Source organism: Symphodus melops (genome assembly GCF_947650265.1).
Source record: "Symphodus melops genome assembly, chromosome: 5".
Taxonomy (NCBI): Eukaryota; Metazoa; Chordata; class Actinopteri; order Labriformes; family Labridae; genus Symphodus; species Symphodus melops.
In genome coordinates, this window is record NC_136695.1 from 12714029 (window position 1) to 12732181 (window position 18153).

Sequence of the window (18153 nt, forward strand, 5' to 3'; positions counted from 1 at the left end):
ATGTCGACTTGAACAGCTGTAGTCTTAATCTAAAAAAAAAAAAAAAAAAGAAGAAAAAAAAGACACCCGGTAATATTCAGAGAAAAACATTTAATTAAATATAGAGTAAAGAGGTAATATGAAGTTTTAGCTAATGCACAAATAGAGATGCCTGTGGATATCTATGAAAATAGAACCAGTGTTTATGTATTTCCAAAGAGGGGGAGGAGTGTCATTTAAAAATGGTCACTTTTTTCCTCAAGAAGGGTCAATAGAAGTCTTCAATTTCTTGTTCCAGCTCCTAATTCAGACGAGAAGACCAATAGATTAGATACATGCAAGCAGTTCTAGCAAACAAACCTAATGTTAATGAACACAAAAAGTATTACACATTTGAGTTACTGGTAGTTACAACAAAACATTATATATTGTAAAAATACTACCAATATTGTAATTTATTTTAAAGCATTAAATAATCATTGTCTTTCACTTTTAAATAAAATGTAAATATTAAAAAGTAAAACTAGATGATTAAAGGCCTCTTTGATTAGAGGCAGCCAACGAGGAGCACAACTTTATTGACGTTGTGATAACCAGGTTATACATTAATAATAACACTAATTAATACAAGAACAGACTTCCTCTTTGTGCCAGTTCAAACGAATACCGACCTGTGTTAGTGCCGTTTTGTTGTAGTCTCGTCTGTGTCTATAGACACTCTGGCAGAGTAGAGCATAGAGTTTCTCCAGCTTGTAGACCTCGTAGCCTTCAGTCTTTGACACTACTTTCTCCAACAGCTCCTGAAGGTCGGGCAGAAAACAGATGAGCAGCTTACATTATTGCTTGTCTAAATTATGACTCTCCTGTGGAGAAACAGTCTCAGTGCAGGATAAGATAATAAAAAGTACATCTAAATCGGAGAAATTAGGGACAAGACAATGACAATAATCTGAAAAATAAGACTGACGACCATGATATCCTACACACCTTTAATTTGTCTCTATCCACCACCAGAGGAGGAGTTTCCTGGTCCAGGATCTGCTGAGCTTTGTCCTCATCGATCATCTGCTGCTGCTGCAACACTGTGTTTTTTAGGGCCCGAGTAATGCGCTTTACACTCCGCTCTGAGACACAAAAAACACACACCAAGTGTTCAAACTGCGATAAATAAATGACCATCTGCTGACGTACATTTGACACTATCTGATGAAAAAAAACAACTGCCATTTTAATGTTAAGTGTAAGTCTTGATCAAAGTTTAAATGTCAAACCTGCTCCCGTGTCCTCCTCTCCTCCGATAGCTGCAGATGTGTCTTTTCCAGCCGGAGTTTCTGTTGCCTCCACTTCCATTGGACTGCTCAGCTCTACCTCCTCTAAAGTGACTTCATGGTTGTTCCCATCATCTGTCTCTGTTACAGTTATACATTTGTCTGTCTCAGCTTTGGTCAGCTTTTGGCTACTAGTTTCCGCTCTCTGCTCTGTGATGGATTCATCCTGAGTATCTCCTTCTGCCTCAGTGTGCCTGACCTTGTTAGTGTTCACTGAAATGGTTTCACTTCTCTCATTTTCGGCCTCTTTCAACACTTTGTTCTCCTCTGGCTGTCTTTGTTGATCTCTAACAGTTTCCTCCTGCTTTTCTCTTTCATCCTGCATCTTGTCTTCATTTTTTGATTTCCCTGTTTCACACACAGAAACCTCATGTTCAGCAGCTTGACTCCTCTCCTCACTTCCCTCCTGAGCTGGTGTAGACCTGGGCTCGGCATCAACCACCATCTGATCCTCCTGATCCCTCTCTTTAACCTCTACTCCTTTCTCAACCTCCTCTTCATCATCCCCATCTTCCTCTTCATCATCAGACCCCATGTGTGCATCCTCTCTGGACGTGTGAGGAGAGGACAAAGACTTCTTCTTAGCGTAGACGCCTGAGGACCAGCGACTCCTCCGCCTTTTCTTCTTTTGCACTAATTAGACCAAAAAAAGAAAAAGGGATGAGTATATCTTTGCAGATATCTTTTATTATTTTTTTTTTTACCATTTCTGTCTACTCTTGTAGTCTTTACCTGAGTTTTTAAGAACTGCAGCAATGGAGGCACTTGTAGTTGGAGTGACAGCAGCTGTGGGTTTGGCCTGCTCTCTTTGTGGGGTCATTTCATCCATCTTGGCCTCAGCAGCAGGTTTGGCCTGTTTGGGGAGGACGTGGTAAAAGGACGGAGCAAACCGGACAGTAGAGCATTCTGTGGTGTCCCAAAGAGAAAGCAAAGGTTTTTTTTTTTAATTGTCATACTACACCATGAAACTGTTTTATTCCACAGTAACAAATATCAAACTTTACAATGAAAGTCTTTGTTGAAGGGGGTTTAATGGTGCAGTCTTGTTATCTAATAAAATGGCGTGGTCGATGAGGAGACATGAGCTTGGATTACTTCAGTCTAATATGATGTGATCTGAATAACAAAGCAGGTCAATCAGTGAAGAGGAAAATTGTTAGTAAATTCAAATTAATGTGATCTATTAAATTTCTAATTTTTGTTAAATACAATGATCTACTCTGGTTCATATATTACAATTCACAGGGTGTCAGTGTTACGTTAAAAACAATCTTCTAACTGCATGCACAAATACACACAAACATTCACCTCTTGTGCTCCGGGACACTTTGATCTCCTCACAAATCTTCTCAAAATCTTCATCCAGTTCATCTCTAATGATAGCATGCACCGTGTCTTTCAACGCACAGGCTCTGTGACGGATCTGACGGTCTGGAGGAGAAGCACAAGGGCACAGATCAGGAAACTTACTCACGCCGTCTAATTCTACTGATCAGGAATGATGGGTATTAATACTGTAAACGCTCGCTGTGAGCATGGTTTCTCGGAGTTCAAACCTGAGGGGTCCCTGTCTGGGTTGTACTCGAGGGCGTTCTGCCAGATAAGGTCCACGTCCTGATGGAACTCTTTGACCGTCGCATACTTATGGAGGTCGACGTTGGAGAGGACTGTCGACAGGTCCATCGGCTTCTTGATCACCTCAGCGTAATCTGGCACCTGAAACACACGGACACAGGCGGGGCGGCTGTGAGTAAAACTATGTGATCAATCTGACCCACAACATGAAACCAGTTTAAATTCAGACATTATTCTCAGGTGAGCAAACAGAGAGAGACATCACCATTTACTTAAGTTAGCGTAACAGCTACCTCTTCTAAATCCACAGGCTTCGTAAAAGCCTTGAAGCGTTTATCGAGCGACAGGCGGTTGGTGACATCGCGTAGAAAGAGGCGGAGCTCCCTGAGGGTATCTTCCTCCTGCTCCTCCAGTCTCTGAGCCTCCTCTTCTGTCAGCTGACGTTGGGGAGGTGGCGGAGCGACAGGAAGCACCTCCAATGCTCTGAGCACTGAAGCGAATATGAGCGTTAGTAGATGTACACAGTTGAGGAAGGAGTTGATATAAATAAAGATATACTGCATTTACATCTACAGGTCCCAAGACGCTGGCCTGGATCTGTATTTTATAGAAGCATTCAGCTATTTCTCACCAGCTTTCTTTTTCGATGGAGGGGCCTTGGCAGTCTGACTGAGGATCAAATCCTCAAAGAAGTTTCTTCTTTCTCTATTGGTTGGAACCTGGACATGGAAAACCTCTCCATACTCTACTCGAAACAATTCCTGCACCTGAGTTGAGAAAAAGGAAGACAACATTTTCAAGTACCACAGGGAGCCCTGTTATACGCCAATGTAAGACATCGTAGTTGGTAGTCTTCAATGTATGACTCTTTTTTCCATACCTCCACACTGAGTTGTTCATATTGCAGGCTACATGTAGCCAGAAGCAATATTGGTGCAAAGGCAGGGATCGAGCTGAGCAGGCTGAGGAAGGTGGCTTTTAAGGCCGGACCCACAGTTTCCCACCACTGTCCAATGTGAGGGATGTACAGGATGCTGGGGGACGTCCTCTTGGCTTCAACAAAAATCTGAAAAAACATTCAAGATTTAAACATGAAACATACATCAAATTATTTTACACACACACACACACACACACACACACACACAGAAAAGCAGAGAACTAAAGTGAAAGAGCTAACTTGTTTGACCTCACACATTGATGAGTGGTTTAAGTCTTTTTAAAGCAACTAATAAATACAATTTTTTTTAAATATCAGAGTACATTTTAAAATAAAAATCCTGATTTGTGTTTGTAGTACATATTTATCCCCACTCCCCACAATGTAAGGAGGTGGGGCCCATGAACTACAGTTTCTGTGGCAGCCGTTTTGGCCAGTGAGGTCCATAAAAGAGAACACACTGAATTTGACAAGGCTGCAAGAGTAACTTCCAGGAGTCCACCTCAGTTCTGTGCAATAAAGTCCTGAGATGAAATGTAGGATAAAAAATGTGCATGAGTGAATAATGTAGCTGTGTTTAATTTTTAATCAATCTGTGTCTTGTTTACCTGAGCACAAGTCTCTTCTGGTGCAGTAGCACTGGCTCCAAACAGCACAGCCATGTCCAGTGTGTACACAGTGAATTTCTCCAGAGCATGAAGGAGAGCCGGAGCCAGGTGTGAGCTCTGACCTGAGCCCGGCCTGCCCTGCAACAGCAGTCTGGGTCTGTAAGAGGTTGGATGGCTCAGGACACTCCTACACAAGGAGAAAGACAGAGATGCATGGGAAGTTGAAGTGATGGAAACATTCACATCTATTTTATTGAACTTTTCAGGACTCATTAATCAGTCACTGGGACATAGGATGACTAGGAGGGCCAACGTTTAATAACTACAAGACCAGGACTACAAAGTGTAAAGTACACAGGTAAAGGTAAGTGTTACTCATAAACAGAACTACGCCTTAGATCAGATTATGATTTATCAAATATCAAAGAATGAAGAGTTTGGAAGAACTCCCTTGTGATTGTCTCACCAACCTGCTGAGGTTTAGGAGTCCTCTGGCAGATGTCTGTCCACCAGGGAGGAGCCCCGACTCCTCATCCTCACTGAACATCAGATCATCCTCGGACACACCGCAGCCCACATCTGGACACAGACACATTACAGCTGTTAGTCCTGATCGCTGACTCATGCTCCAAAAAGGAAAAAAAACAAAAAAAAACAAAACACACCCAAACGTTTTTATTTTAATCTTTTCCACACACTTTGGAAAATTGAGTATTATCCATAAAATTAAATGAAAGAAAAACATGATCATGAAGAAAACAGATCGAGGCCATGTGTGAAAGCTAACAGACCAAAGAAGACTGAACCTTGTTCTCTCTTCCTCTTCAAGCCCTGCTCAGCATGCGGAAACAATCTGCTGACAGTGTTCAGGATGTTCTGCAGGGCAGCGCTCAGCAGAGGACGAATGGCCGGTATCAGGGCCTTGGCTGGTGACACTACTGCCCTGAGGGTCAAAATCAGCACAGTATTTACAACGTAGGACAAATGTTACATTCCATATCAAGAGACGTCACTGAATAAAAACATGACTTCCGTTTATTTGCTCGTACCTCTGAGCAGCCGGCACCATCTTGGACATGGCGCACATGAAGTCTTTGTTTGTGATAGCGATGGAGTTGACATCGAGCACCAGTTTCTGTGATGAGGCGTAGATCTGTGGGTAGCGGCGTCGCAGTGCACACAGAGCAGCCTCTGAACACACTGCCTTAATGTCTGCTCCACAGTAACCTGGCATGAGGAGAGGAGGACGCGACGTGATTACACTGTGATCATATGAGGAGATCGGTCTGTGCTTCACTTACTATTTCTATTTGGACTGGGAGGTTAAAAGAGCTCCCCACCTATTTTCCATTTCACACTCGAGACTTCATTAGGGACATGCTTGTGTTTTATGAACAGTAAACGACTTTACAAAAGTTGAATAATTTAATATTCAACATGTTTAGGCAGCTGTGTTCACATTCCTTATATCCAATAAAACCATTGACAAAAGGAAGATTCTGCTTTTACTAAAGAAACCATCATAACATAACTCACAGATTTGCAAAAAAAACGTCATATTTAAGGTGCTAAGCATGTTTGCAATAGAGAAGGGGTTTCACACTTGTGTTTCTTCACTCTAATGTCTAATAGTTGTCACTGACTTGTAGGCTGAATGTACACGTGTAGAACGACTCTGAGCCAGAATACTTCAGACAACAACAACAAGCCTGGACTGGCTTGTGCTCTGAGACACACTCACAAACAATCTGCCTGTATGATCAATTCATTTTAAGATATCCTTTAAAACATAGATGTTTCCCTCTTTTTTTTTGTCAATGCTTATCACGACCTGTAAATTGCTCAGATCAAATTCTATAGTTGTCCATGTTTTATAGGAAGATTTGAAACAGTTTTTATTTTGTGAACAAACTTACCAACACATTTATCCGCTAACTCTTCCAGAAAAATGTCAGAGGGGGATGGAGTCCACTGTTTGGTATGGATCTTCAGAATGTCCTTCCTTGCCTGCCATACAAAATAAGATCAGTTTTTGGTTTGGGCGACAAGTTAAAAGATGAAAGCCTTCTACATGTCAAGACCAATAAGATTATTTGGCTGCCCCTCCGATTGGATGGCGACCCACATGCCCGTCCGTCTGCTTTATTGTCTTTGACTGGCTTGAAAGGGCATCTCCAGGTCCTCACCTCTCTGTCCGGCAGGCCGAAGAGGAACTCTCGGTCGAAGCGTCCGGGTCTCCTCAGAGCCGGGTCGATGGAGTCCAGTCGGTTTGTAGCTCCGATCACAACAACCTCTCCCCTTCCATCCAGTCCATCCATGAGAGCCAGCAGTGTCGACACAATGGAGCTACAGAAACAGAAACATGTTGTTTTAACTTCTTCTTTTCAAGCGTCTAAGGGCAACACACTGAAGCCCAAAGTGTGGTTCATTTCTAATAATACTGCCCATGCAGATGTTACTGTCCCACTCCTTACATCACACACACACGCACACACACACACACAGTAAGAGTGCAGCTCACCTGTGGATCTGGTCCTGACGGCTGGATCTGACTGGAGCCAAACCGTCAATCTCATCGAAGAATATGATGGACGGGCGCATCTGGAAAGCCTATGGACCGTTCAATAGCATCAGTAACACATTTCATTCCCTCGAGCACGGCTGACATTTGAAATGAAAGGACTCTTACTCGGTTTAACGTAAATGAATAGTTTGGATGAGGAGCTTCGTTTAATTCACCTGATCAAAAAGCAGGCGTAGCTGTCTCTCAGATTCTCCCACCCACTTGCTGAGGCAGTCGGCTCCTTTCCTCATGAAGAACGACACCTTTCTGTCACCCTGACTGCACTCATTAGCCAGCGCTCTGGCTACAAGAGTTTTTCCTGTGCCTGGAGGACCGTAAAACAGACAACCCCTAAAGAGACGAGAGGAAACATGACAAAGGCCGAAAGTGGGTATTAGTGGTCTGTGTAAATGTGTCACAGAGAGTTACAGGAAGTAAACCAAGACATGAAGACTCAAGCTTTAACCTCAAATTCACAAGAGAGGATTCTGTGTGTTTGGCCGTGTATATATATTTATATTATATACACACGCACACACACAAAAGCTACTCTCCGGTTCCTTGCTATATTTCTTGTCAGATCTGATTGTCACTGACCTTAAATAACATTATAAGAAGGAAATTGAAAGAAGAAGCGATGGAGATCTTAAATCCTTGCAAACACATCATTTACCTCGGAGGTTGTATCTTGAATCTCTCAAAGACTTCTGGGTAGAGCAGAGGAAAGACAACCATCTCCTTCAGCGCTGAGATGTGCCTGCTCAGACCTCCGATGCTTTCAAATCGCACCTGGATGAAAGAAGAGTCGTGTTCGGATTGTTTTGTCACTGGAAGACAAACTAGATCTCTCCTCTTTCACTCCCAGTCAGAAACATCTGAGGGCTTATAGTGAACAGTTTTTGTACTTTAAGTGTGAATATGCACATTTATGTCAGTATGTCGACCGACTTTTTAACCTCTCTGTAGTGCTCGGATGCTGTACTGTCAGTGAAATATTTAGGCCAGTCGAGTTACCGTCTTGTCTATTTGCATGGGGTCCACATCGGCGAGGCTCGCTCCGATCTTCATCCTGTCCTTGTGGATCCCCAGCAGGTCTTCTTTCACAAGGTTCATAGGCAGACACCTGCAGGGATTTTTTTTTAGAAAAATATTTATAATAACAAAAGAAATAAAAATATAAATCACTATCCATGGAGTTCAATGAAATGTATCAGTTTAACAGGAAAGCGTTTGACTAAGGCCTGTTGGAGTCATCTGTTCCTCCACCTTTACATTAACAGAGGCACGTCAGTAAACAAATACAGCCTCGCGTTTCCCTCACGCTCTCACCTGTTGACCGGCCTGCTCCTGTTCTTACTTCTCCGTCTCTGGAACTGCTCCTCGTCTGAAGATGAGGAGGTGGAGTCGCTGCTGTGGATGGCATGTCTCCTCCTGCAAACAATCAAAGCTCTATTTAGTTTGTGATTCCTATAAGCGACAGTGTTTGTATCCGTTGTTATTTAACCCTCAATGCTGGCGAGACCAGTCAGTAGTTTATAGGTATGAATGTTTTATGTAAATACATGTTGCTGATACAGTAGTAATCTGAGACAAAAAAAAAAAAAAGCTTGTGACTGATAATGCATCCAACAACTTAAGATGACAATGCCACCATGCATGAATGACACACCAGGTGAGAAACACACAGGACTCTCCTCACTTATTTCAGCTTTTGGTTGGATACAATTATGCATCTATATTTATTTAATTATGAGGTCTATTCATTTTAGTTTGGCCTTTGCTTTCTAAGGACCTGAGTCCACCTCGCATTTTTTGAAAATGGTCACTCTGCTGCGTGGGGTTCCTTTAAAAAGGGCTGTTGCTGTATGACCGACACCGCTGCTTTTTGCTACACATTTCATATCTCAGATAATCTTTTCCCCTTCACTAGGAGGATGCTTGCCCTACACGAGTACAGGTGACGATCCATAGCAGAGAAACATATATATTTTTAAAAAAAAGATCGGTCTCAAAAGTTGAAACATTTTCAACAAGAAGCGCTCGGAGTGGCCGCACATTAAAAAAAAGCCAGAGCGTGCTTGCTCTCTGGCTGGCTGCTGCTGAAAACGCTCTCTCCTCATTGGCTCGGAGAAAAACGCTATGTGGACATGGGGCTAACGGTTAGGTCTCTGTAAATAACAACACACAGTACGGTCTCGCTCTGTAAAAACGGAATTGGTTCTAAATAAATAAAATGGAAAGGACAGAGGCTCAAACTTCTTTTTCTACTCTTGTTGTTTTTAATGTGATAATACTCACTAAGACTTTGAAACAATTAAAAAAATCTGTCTTAAAGAAGGACTCCAGTGAGGTCTGGTTCAACCCCAGTGTCTCCCAAAGGTGCCAATCATCAACAACCACAGTGTCAGCCTCCCAAAGCAAACCACAGACTAACAATGAGACAGACAAGGACAAGTAGTTAGTGTCTTACCTCTCAGAACTACTCCTTAGGTTGGTTAGAAGAGAGTCAGGGGGAAAAACATTACACGTTAAGTAACCATGGTGAGTGGGTGATCCAGTTCTGAATACAGCATCAGTCTCAGACCCCGGCCGCTGACTTCAAAGTCATTTTTTAAAGAATGTCAAATGTATGAATCAGACTGTCTAAGTGTTTCTGAAGAACGATGTGACGTTTGAGAGTAAAAGCAGAGCTGAATGTCACACTCACATGCTGGTTCTTCTTCTGTTGTAGGGGCTCCTGGGGGCTGTGGAGCTGAATCGAAACCTGCGCCTGGTCGGAGACGAGTGATCCTTGAAGTACATGCTGCGTTTTCTGGGCTCTCTTGGTTCTAAAAAACAACAACAACAACTCTGATTTATTAGGTTAATAAACAGGACAATAAATCTCTAACTAAAAAGTGTTTGGGGAAAAAAAAAAAAGAAGAAGAAGCTAATAAGCTGGTCTCTCAACGCAATTGACAAGATCTTTTCTACAAGATCCACTGGGCCGGATGGAACTTTCCCTGCTGGGTACGTGGCGGATTGATGGAACACATGGGGAATCATGTGCTTGGCAGTGCTATCATTGGAAGATGTTGAGGTGTACATATGCTGCAGGATGGATGGAAGGATGGATGGCATCTAGGGAAAGCTCACTGCAATGCAAGCGAGTTGAATTTGTTGAAAGCCAGACTTGGACATTAGAGGGGACAACCATTACCATGTCCCCTCGCCCCCCCCCCCCCCGATGAAATTTCTCCTCCGCGGATGGACAAGGACGAAGACACGCTCCTCACGCTACCCTCTCCCTGCCCCGCTCCTCTCCACACAGACACCTGGTGATCTGCCGGATGAACCCGGGCAATGGTTATTGCAATGATATCAGCGAACTTTGAGAGACACCCAAGGTTGTCTCCGCAGCAATACGCAGTGTTTTCGCCGGACATCCCGAATGAGAACACTCACTGCTGCTGCGTACATGTTTGTGTTAAGGGTATTTTTTCCCCCTGCATCCAATCTATGCCGCCTTCTGCAGACATAGAATGGAAGTTGTGTTTTTTATGCCCCCCCTGCAACCTCACCGTAACACCCCCCGACCCCACCCACACATCTACCCAAGTTTTCGAGATGTCTGGGAAGAAACCAGTGTCTGCACACACAGTCGCTGCGGATCGGTGTACGCTGTAATTTCGTTTTGCTTGTACCTGTAACAATGACAATAAATGCTATTCATTCGTTTCCACGTCTCTGCCATCTTTGTTTTAAATAAATCAAATGAAGTTCAACTTTAGCAGTACCATCCTGTGGAGCCTGGTAGCGAACCACAGTCTTCCGCTGTCTGAAGTCATAACGTCTCTGATTGTCTTCTTCCTCATCTTCTGCGTCTTCATCATCTTCCTCCTCCTCTTCATCTTCTCCCTCTTCCTCCTCCTCCTCCTCATCGTCGTCATGATCCTCCCCGTCCTCATCCCCTCCTGTTGTAGAGGGGGAAAAAGAAATAAAAATGAAGAAACAAACACCAGTGCTGTCCAGCCATGTTTTAGTTTCTGGAGCACACAAACCGAAGCGGCTACTATTTAAAGGATTTTAATTCATAAATTCTTTTTTTTTTTTTCCCATCTGCTTTGCTGAATCTCTGCCAAGAAAAACAATCTAACATGGGGAAACTATAATGGTGTATGCGGGTGTTTCTTCTGGTTCCCCCAGGTGTTTAAAAGAGTGCATTCATTTTCTGAACCTCCTGACCCAAACCTAACCAGCTCACCTTGGTTCTCCTCCTCTTCGTCTTTACTCTCCACATTGGTCCTCAGCATCCTGCCCCTGGTGTACACGCCGAGCTGCTCGGGCAAAACAGGTCGCTGATAAATTAACTGGCTTAAAGCTAACAATAGGATTAAACAACACCGAGAGCTGCACATGGTGAAGGGCAGGTTCTCTCGTGTGTGCCGTCACCTCTTCTTGGGAGTCTCTGTCTCTGCTCCTCAGTCTGCGTCTCATCTTCTGCATGTCGTCCATCTTCTGCAGAACAGCTTCAGCAGTGCTGAGGGACAATCAGAGGAGGGATCTTGTTAGCCATGAGGTGAGAGGCTAGCTTGGGTTAGCTTTCATTGACCTGAAACCTCGAGTCAGAATCAAAGAGAAAGTGGAGGAAATATTGCTGAACGTACTTGGTGATGAGTCTGTCATAGAGCACTGACTGCTTCCGGGAGTTCAGACTGTATCTTGTGATTCGAGAACTTCGTCGCACGGCGCTATCCTCCTCTTCCTCATCGTCAGGGCTCTGAAGGTTAAAGCGACTCCTCTTAGGGGTGGAGGAGCCCTCCGCTTCATCTGGGACATCTGGAGCATCAGTTGGAAAAAGTCAGTTTGAAGTTTAATAGTTTATTCTTTAGACCAAATGCAGCTCAACAAAAAGCTTCAGAGAGCAGCTCAAAGAAAAAGAAGAGTTGTGTACTTTACCTGCTTGCTGTTGGCCAAGTGATGCTTTTCCATCTCGCTGCAGCCTGGAAGATTTTCTTAAAGGAGGAATGACAAAAAACATTAAATTCTTTACTGCACTTTACATTGCTTTAGTGTATATTGTTTAAAGTTATTTCCACAAAAAAAAGTAAATTTATTCCTAAATGTATTATTACTGATGAAGGGACACCACAGTAAAGACATGCAGGTTCCAAACAGGAGGTTAAAAAATTATTCCAACAATTATTTGTATTCTATTTCCTAATTGACATTGAGATTGACTTGAGGTTGATTTTGAACATGTTGATGGAAAGATAAAAGGACCAGACAATCCTTAAACACATCTCATCTCTCTTCACTGCCAGAAAAAAACTAAAATTGAAAAAATTGATTTTGTAGAAAGACGGTGGTACATGCAGCAAGGACAGGAGGCCAGGCTGGCACACTTACTCAATACAGGGAAGTTTGAATCAAAGTAACTGAGGGATCCAACTAAAACAACTGACTCCTTAGAGAGCAGCTGTTAAAAAACCCCACTAACATTACAGGAAGAGGAGGGCTTGCTTTACCTGGTGCAGCATCCTCTAATCTTGTCTTCATTCACAGGCGAGCTGGTCTTTGTTTCCATTTCACTAAAAGACACCTCAAGTTTCACTCTCTGTCCTCGGGTTCTTCTCTCATCCGGCTTCATATCAGCATGTCCCTGGTCGAGTCAAATGAAGAGGGATAGCTAGTTTGAGTCCATGGGCACAGACTGAGAAGATTTGCTGATTTCTACAAAACTTGATTCTGAAGTTAACTTACAATAAGATAAACAGAGATTTAACTACACAACTTTCTTTGTAAAAATGGTCTCATATAGGGCTGGGCAATATATTGACTTTTTAAAATAATCTTAAAAAAAATGTAGGGTAAGAAAATATTGTTTCAAACTATATAGTTTACATGACGTCAAAATATTATTATAAGTTTCGTCCATGAATATATTGAGTATGATCATCATAAATTAACAACCCTCTTAAACCTGGATGTAAACACCAAGGTGCTCTTTAGTTAACGGGAAAAATGTTGTCAACATGAAACAGCCATACAGTCTTAACCATATTAGAAAAACTAACGAGTTTAGGTTAATCAATGAATGAGTAAATGTAAAACTGAGCTGCTGGTTTTAGATCATCCAGTAAACAGCCTATACTCAAATATAATACCTCCTTAAGAGACATTTTGGAACCTGTTGCTCCTTAACCTTGTTTACATGCTCGAGCACATATCACTGAAGTAAACATCAATATAATTTATTTATTGTGTAATGTTTTCCCCAGAATTCAAGACATTAGTTGCAAAAAAGTTGGTTCCATCAGACGCACTTGATTCTGGTAAATATCAGGAAATAGAGTGCGTGTGTGCGTTTCAGTGTGCGTTCATTCATAAGAAAGTCTTCATGTTTATCTGTCATGCTGACAGACAGCTAGTTAGCTTAGCGTGCTAGTGAAGTTAGCTCATGAAAGTTTTTCTACTGATTGTAAATGTGTCTAAAAACCTTCTCGGTGTGTTTGCTTACATTCACCGTCGTTTGTTCGGGGCTGCTGAAGCTGTCATCCAGGGCCTGGGAGGACCGCGTCAGGCGGGCAGACTTTCTCTGCGACGCGGGAAGAAGCGACAGAAACTCAGCGCTGGTATTCAACTCCATGGACCTCCTCTTCGGAGTCGCTGCAGCCGGTTCGGTTCCGACTCCGCCGCTGCTGCTGCGTAGGATCACCATCTTGACCATCCAATCCGGCCGTATGCCTTCAAACGAGCGACGAACTACCCGTCACAGTTCTGCATTAAATGTTTACGGTACCGCTAACACAGCCCGGATAACGGAGACTCCGCACCAGCTGACTCACGTACACACGCTCCTCACTAAACCCTTGATTTCTGGCGCCATAAACGTCATCGGAGGTTGTGAGGTAAGACGCTAAAAAGCTACCGCCAGGAAAAATAGGTCTTTGCTGTAAGATAAATTACGTCAAACAATCTGAACGACTTGATTTCGATTAAATAATATATAGAGAAACATCTAACGGTAGAGACGCACATAGCTTAAAACAATGGATATATAGTTAATTTAAACGTAACGCAGGCGAAGGAATACCAAGACATGCGGAAAGGTGTTCCGGTTAATGTTAGAGCGCGCTCCACTCAAAGGGGCGTACAAGCAACAGCCCGCGCGCGCTCATTCTGAAACTGTACAACCTACTCCAACCATGACTTCACATTTAAGCTTACTAAACCATTACATGTATGTTGTGAGAGTAACTTTTGGAGGACCCCTTAAAAAAGTTTTTAACCTCAATGGGACTTTTCCTGAATAAATGAAAACAAAAAACAAAACAAAAAAAAAACATACAAATTCAAAACCACAGACTCAGCATCAACTCGCCATCTTTTATTTGAATGGGTGATGGATACCAGAAGAGAAAATACAAACTCTAGAACTGATTCTAGTCTGGGGGAAAAAAACATGAAGTACATTGTGAAAAACTGCTGTACAAGCAAAGAGAAGCAGACTGTAAAATCTCCATTTTTGTCATTGAACCCTCTCTATTAGCTCAATTTCTTCTAATTCTCCATGTTCGGTTTCTTTTGAAGTACAGTTGGGAGATTAAATGGGGGGGGGGGGGGGAGTTCAGGATGAATACATTTAATTCACCCAGAGACCAGAGCTCTTTTTTGGTCCCAAATAACAAGATGCATTTTAATCTATCATATCTCTAGAAAGACCAGAGGCCTTTACCCCCCCAGAAGGATTTAGCAGAGAAGGGTTCAATGAAAGACTTGAGATTTTACCCATCAGAGCGCACATTCCTTTTCATATGCACAGTAGCCAACTGCCACATTTCACAATAACATTTGAAGGCAAGCACTGTTTGCCAAACTAAATGACTGTGGTTTAACAAAGTGTGGCATGAGACAGTGGGCTACTGTGCAGTTATGTCTTCTTGAATGTGGCTGGAAAGCCCCATCATCAGGGAGTGCATGTTCAAGCAATCGCTGCCAGGTAGTCTTTCACCTCCGCTGGGGTAAGTCTTTTGAAGCCGGCCTCATTACAGATCCCCACCTCGATGTTTTCTTCTGTCATCTGACCTTCAAAACTCTCCTGAAACATGAACAAAGAAGGACGTGAACAATTATAATTAAAAAAAGAAACGCAGCATCAGCGAGACAAAATATGAACATCTTAAATATCTTAACAAGGACCAGTGTACCTTCAAGGTCAAGATGGCTGTGTGGATGGCATCTTCCAGTTCCAGGTCATTGTTATACCTGCGGAACAAAAACAAAGGGCTCATTCAAAAGCTATTGTTGAATTTAACTGAGAGAGCTGAGTGTCAACACAACATACCAAACATCAACCATATGCTATAAGGGTGTTCAGTAGAGCATGACTGATATGTGATATATTTAAACAGAATACTGTGGGGGAATAATTCCCAGATTATATAAGGCAGCCTGTATAACTGAACCATCATACCTTTTTTCAAGGAATGTTTTTCCGTTCACATAGTTCTTCCCCATTGCTGTGGCTTTCCATGCAAAATATGCACCCTGCCAATCAGAAACAGAGGAACAAAGGTGAAGCAAGGAAAATCCCTCTGATAGAGAATCATTACCAGACTAAAATCAAGAAACACAGTCAGATGAACAGAGACATGTCATGAGCTGACCAACAGGTTCTACTTTTAAACATGCAAGTGGATAAACGAAGGTAACTAGCCCAATTAATCAAATATTAAATCGTTATTAATGGGTTGTGTAGGACAATAAACAAGCAGTAAGACTATTAGCAAGGGGGGAAATCTGTATGTTTTTAAAGATTTATGACCATAAAACAATGAATAAATGTTGAATTTGAAAGAGACCAATAATTTGAAAAATGCTTTGTTACTTACTGAGGGGTCAGACTGGAACAGGTAGGGGCGATCCTCATCCCATCCAGCAATCAGCAATGAAACGCCAAATGGACGCACTCCACTAAAGAAAAGATAAATCAATTAACTCAGACAGTTAAAAGAAGGATAGGCTGCTTTCAAACTGTATTTGATTGTTTTTATGTGTGTGTGTGCGTACACTCACCCAGACTGTGTGTACTCCTGCATGACAGATGCCACTCTTTGGACGAGCTGACCTGTGGGGATTGGCTCCTGGTAAACCAGGGAATACTGCTGTGCCAATTTACGAGCTCGTCGGACCAAAACCCTGCAAGGATAACACAAATCATTTTTTATTTTTTTTTCAAGTTCGATGTGTTTACAAACTCTGGTTGTGTGCTCTAGATTTCTTTGATAAATGATCTTTTCAAATATAATAAGCAAATGTGTGATTGGATTAAGTTAGAAATATTGCTATTTAATAACAACTTCTCAAAGCACAGTTTCTTTCACATGTGAGCCTCTCTTCTGGATGTGAAGTATTTAGAGGTCACACAGAAAGATGCATTATTTTGTTTTTAAAAAAACAAAGACAGAAGCCTCACCTGTAGTCGGGCCCCATGCCGCTGTAGACCATGCCTATATGTTTAGTGATGGGCTCCACTTTATGAACACTCTGCTCATCATACAGAATCGACTTCTGTTTCTTCTCTGTTGCCAGGACAACGCCATTGGAAGCTGAAAAGACAAGATGATCATTCTTAAAAATTCAAACCTCAGGATTATTTGATAGTCTGCATCAAACAATCGACTTAAGGAACAAAAAAAATCTGACCATGCCTTTTTTCCCTCCAGCATTTACATTAAATTCTCCATTATTATGAATAAATACTGCTCAGAAATTTGAGAAGACTTGTGAAACTTTTCAGACTGCACTACACTTTTATATTTTATTTAAAAGAAACTAAACATCTACAACGCTGATAACAGTTATTATCAAGAACAGCTCCTACAAACCTTCACATCTGCTGAATCTTTGGAAATGTTCAAGCAGTAAGTATCCAAAAACTCACCTGTACAGACAATCTTTCTTGTAATCAATTACCCTTCCTCATGCCTACTTTTTTGTATGCGTGTATATTTTCCTGTTTTTGCATTTGTTAAGCGCGCACACACACACACACACACACACACACACACTTACCTTTGATACCGACTGACGGAGCTCCTGCTGCTACAGCTGCCAGTGCATACTCAATCTGGACCAGTTTACCTGAGGGGCTGCAGGAGGACACACATGATGTTAAATAACTTTAAATACTCTCCGTTTCCAATAAAGTGCTATTGTTTAGGCTGTTTGTTTGACCGATGAGAAACTGAAAGTGAAAGATAACTCCACCGACTCATCGGAGCTAACGTAGCTAGCCTAGCAAGATGGGAAAAGTTAGTGAATCATCAGGCCTGTTTCTGTCTTATTAATGTATTAGCTTACTCTTAAAAAACAGCGGTGTACATATATCAAGCATTAATCAGTTCACTCTTTTAACTAGAAAACTGTAATCGACATGCTAAAAGCTAAGCTAGCTGGTTACGACAATGACAGTGCATCAGACACATCTGCTCCTTTATCCGGGTTATTCTGAGACATTTATAGCATTTACATCAACTCCTTCAAAAGGAATTGTTAACACATCATCTTCCTGGAACAATATTAGGACACTCTTATCAAGTTTTATTCATAATTAGACAAAGTTTACCTAAATGTGGTAAGAGAGAAACTGTAGCCTCGTTCCGCCATCTTGATCTTCTTCTTCTACTGTGTAATAACTGCAGCCGCACAAACACAGTTAAGCCTGTATACCGCCACCATGTGACCGCCACCGGAAAGACAACTGAAACACCGCATCTTCTTTATTTGTTTATTATTAGAATTATATTTAATGCAAAGTACATTTAAAATGTGTAATCATCAGAGGCTGAAAGCAAACAATGCGAAAATGTATTTTTAATATATAAAAATATAGTAATAATAATAATAATGATAATAGGGAAGAGAAGATAGGAAAAACACAGGAGATTAATAGTTTTCTCCTAAACGACAATTTTATGTAAGCCCCAAACGTAATCATTTTTCCTGATCCTGATCCACCGACCACTCTCAAGCTGACATCTACCTTTCCCTTTGTTCTAAACTCTGTCCTTGCACTGCCAACTCCCGATGAGGCTAGAGGGCAATCACGGAGAAATTACACATTTGTTATTACTTGAAACATCTTTTTATTGTTATACTTTCACCTGACTACACTTA

The 18153-nt window shown here is 41.9% G+C and overlaps 2 protein-coding genes across 5 annotated transcripts; both read right to left on the minus strand.

Moving 5' to 3' along the window:
* Window positions 1–75: 75 nt before the first annotated feature.
* atad2 (ATPase family AAA domain containing 2) lies at window positions 76–14057 on the minus strand. Of its 4 annotated transcripts, none has more exons than XM_079343711.1 (30): window positions 13493–14057; window positions 12501–12634; window positions 11932–11987; window positions 11640–11811; window positions 11425–11512; window positions 11237–11309; window positions 10770–10949; window positions 9701–9821; window positions 9464–9478; window positions 8323–8424; window positions 8008–8116; window positions 7667–7782; window positions 7170–7344; window positions 6952–7040; window positions 6617–6776; window positions 6347–6437; window positions 5480–5657; window positions 5237–5373; window positions 4901–5009; window positions 4431–4617; window positions 3763–3948; window positions 3514–3649; window positions 3176–3372; window positions 2864–3023; window positions 2616–2738; window positions 2040–2213; window positions 1251–1940; window positions 967–1103; window positions 651–779; window positions 76–280 (listed from the first exon to the last, which is right to left on the minus strand). In XM_079343711.1, exons 1-30 carry the CDS (start codon window positions 13700–13702, stop codon window positions 248–250), a joined length of 4467 nt encoding a protein of 1488 aa, XP_079199837.1. In that variant the 5' UTR covers window positions 13703–14057; the 3' UTR covers window positions 76–247. The 4 variants fall into 4 exon arrangements, with proteins under 4 accessions (XP_079199837.1, XP_079199838.1, XP_079199839.1 ...); XM_079343712.1 differs by having other exon boundaries at window positions 10770–10946; window positions 13493–14056; XM_079343713.1 differs by lacking the exon at window positions 9464–9478 and having other exon boundaries at window positions 13493–14056.
* A 290-nt stretch (window positions 14058–14347) lies between these two features.
* psma2a (proteasome 20S subunit alpha 2a) lies at window positions 14348–17712 on the minus strand. Its single transcript, XM_079343736.1, has 8 exons — window positions 17603–17712; window positions 17050–17126; window positions 16451–16583; window positions 16051–16173; window positions 15867–15948; window positions 15449–15522; window positions 15183–15240; window positions 14348–15073 (listed from the first exon to the last, which is right to left on the minus strand). The coding sequence occupies exons 1-8, from the start codon at window positions 17641–17643 to the stop codon at window positions 14957–14959; spliced, it is 705 nt and encodes a 234-aa protein (XP_079199862.1). The 5' UTR covers window positions 17644–17712; the 3' UTR covers window positions 14348–14956.
* Between the last annotated feature and the right edge of the window lie 441 nt (window positions 17713–18153).

Excerpts from the sequence above, each read along its gene's own strand:
- atad2 (XM_079343711.1), bottom strand. The coding sequence starts at position 13,702 with ATGGTCAAGATGGTGATCCTACGCAGCAGCAGCGGCGGAGTCGGAACC. Across the intron at positions 8,117-8,322 it reads AGGAGCAGGCCGGTCAACAG|GTGTCTGCCTATGAACCTTG; the intron begins GTGAGAGCGTGA and ends AAATCCCTGCAG. Across the intron at positions 3,949-4,430 it reads CAGAAGAGACTTGTGCTCAG|ATTTTTGTTGAAGCCAAGAG; the intron begins GTAAACAAGACA and ends ATGTTTTTTCAG.
- psma2a (XM_079343736.1), bottom strand. The coding sequence starts at position 17,643 with ATGGCGGAACGAGGCTACAGTTTCTCTCTTACCACATTTAG. Across the intron at positions 16,584-17,049 it reads TCCGTCAGTCGGTATCAAAG|CTTCCAATGGCGTTGTCCTG; the intron begins GTAAGTGTGTGT and ends TTGTCTTTTCAG. Across the intron at positions 16,174-16,450 it reads GGCATGGGGCCCGACTACAG|GGTTTTGGTCCGACGAGCTC; the intron begins GTGAGGCTTCTG and ends TTATCCTTGCAG.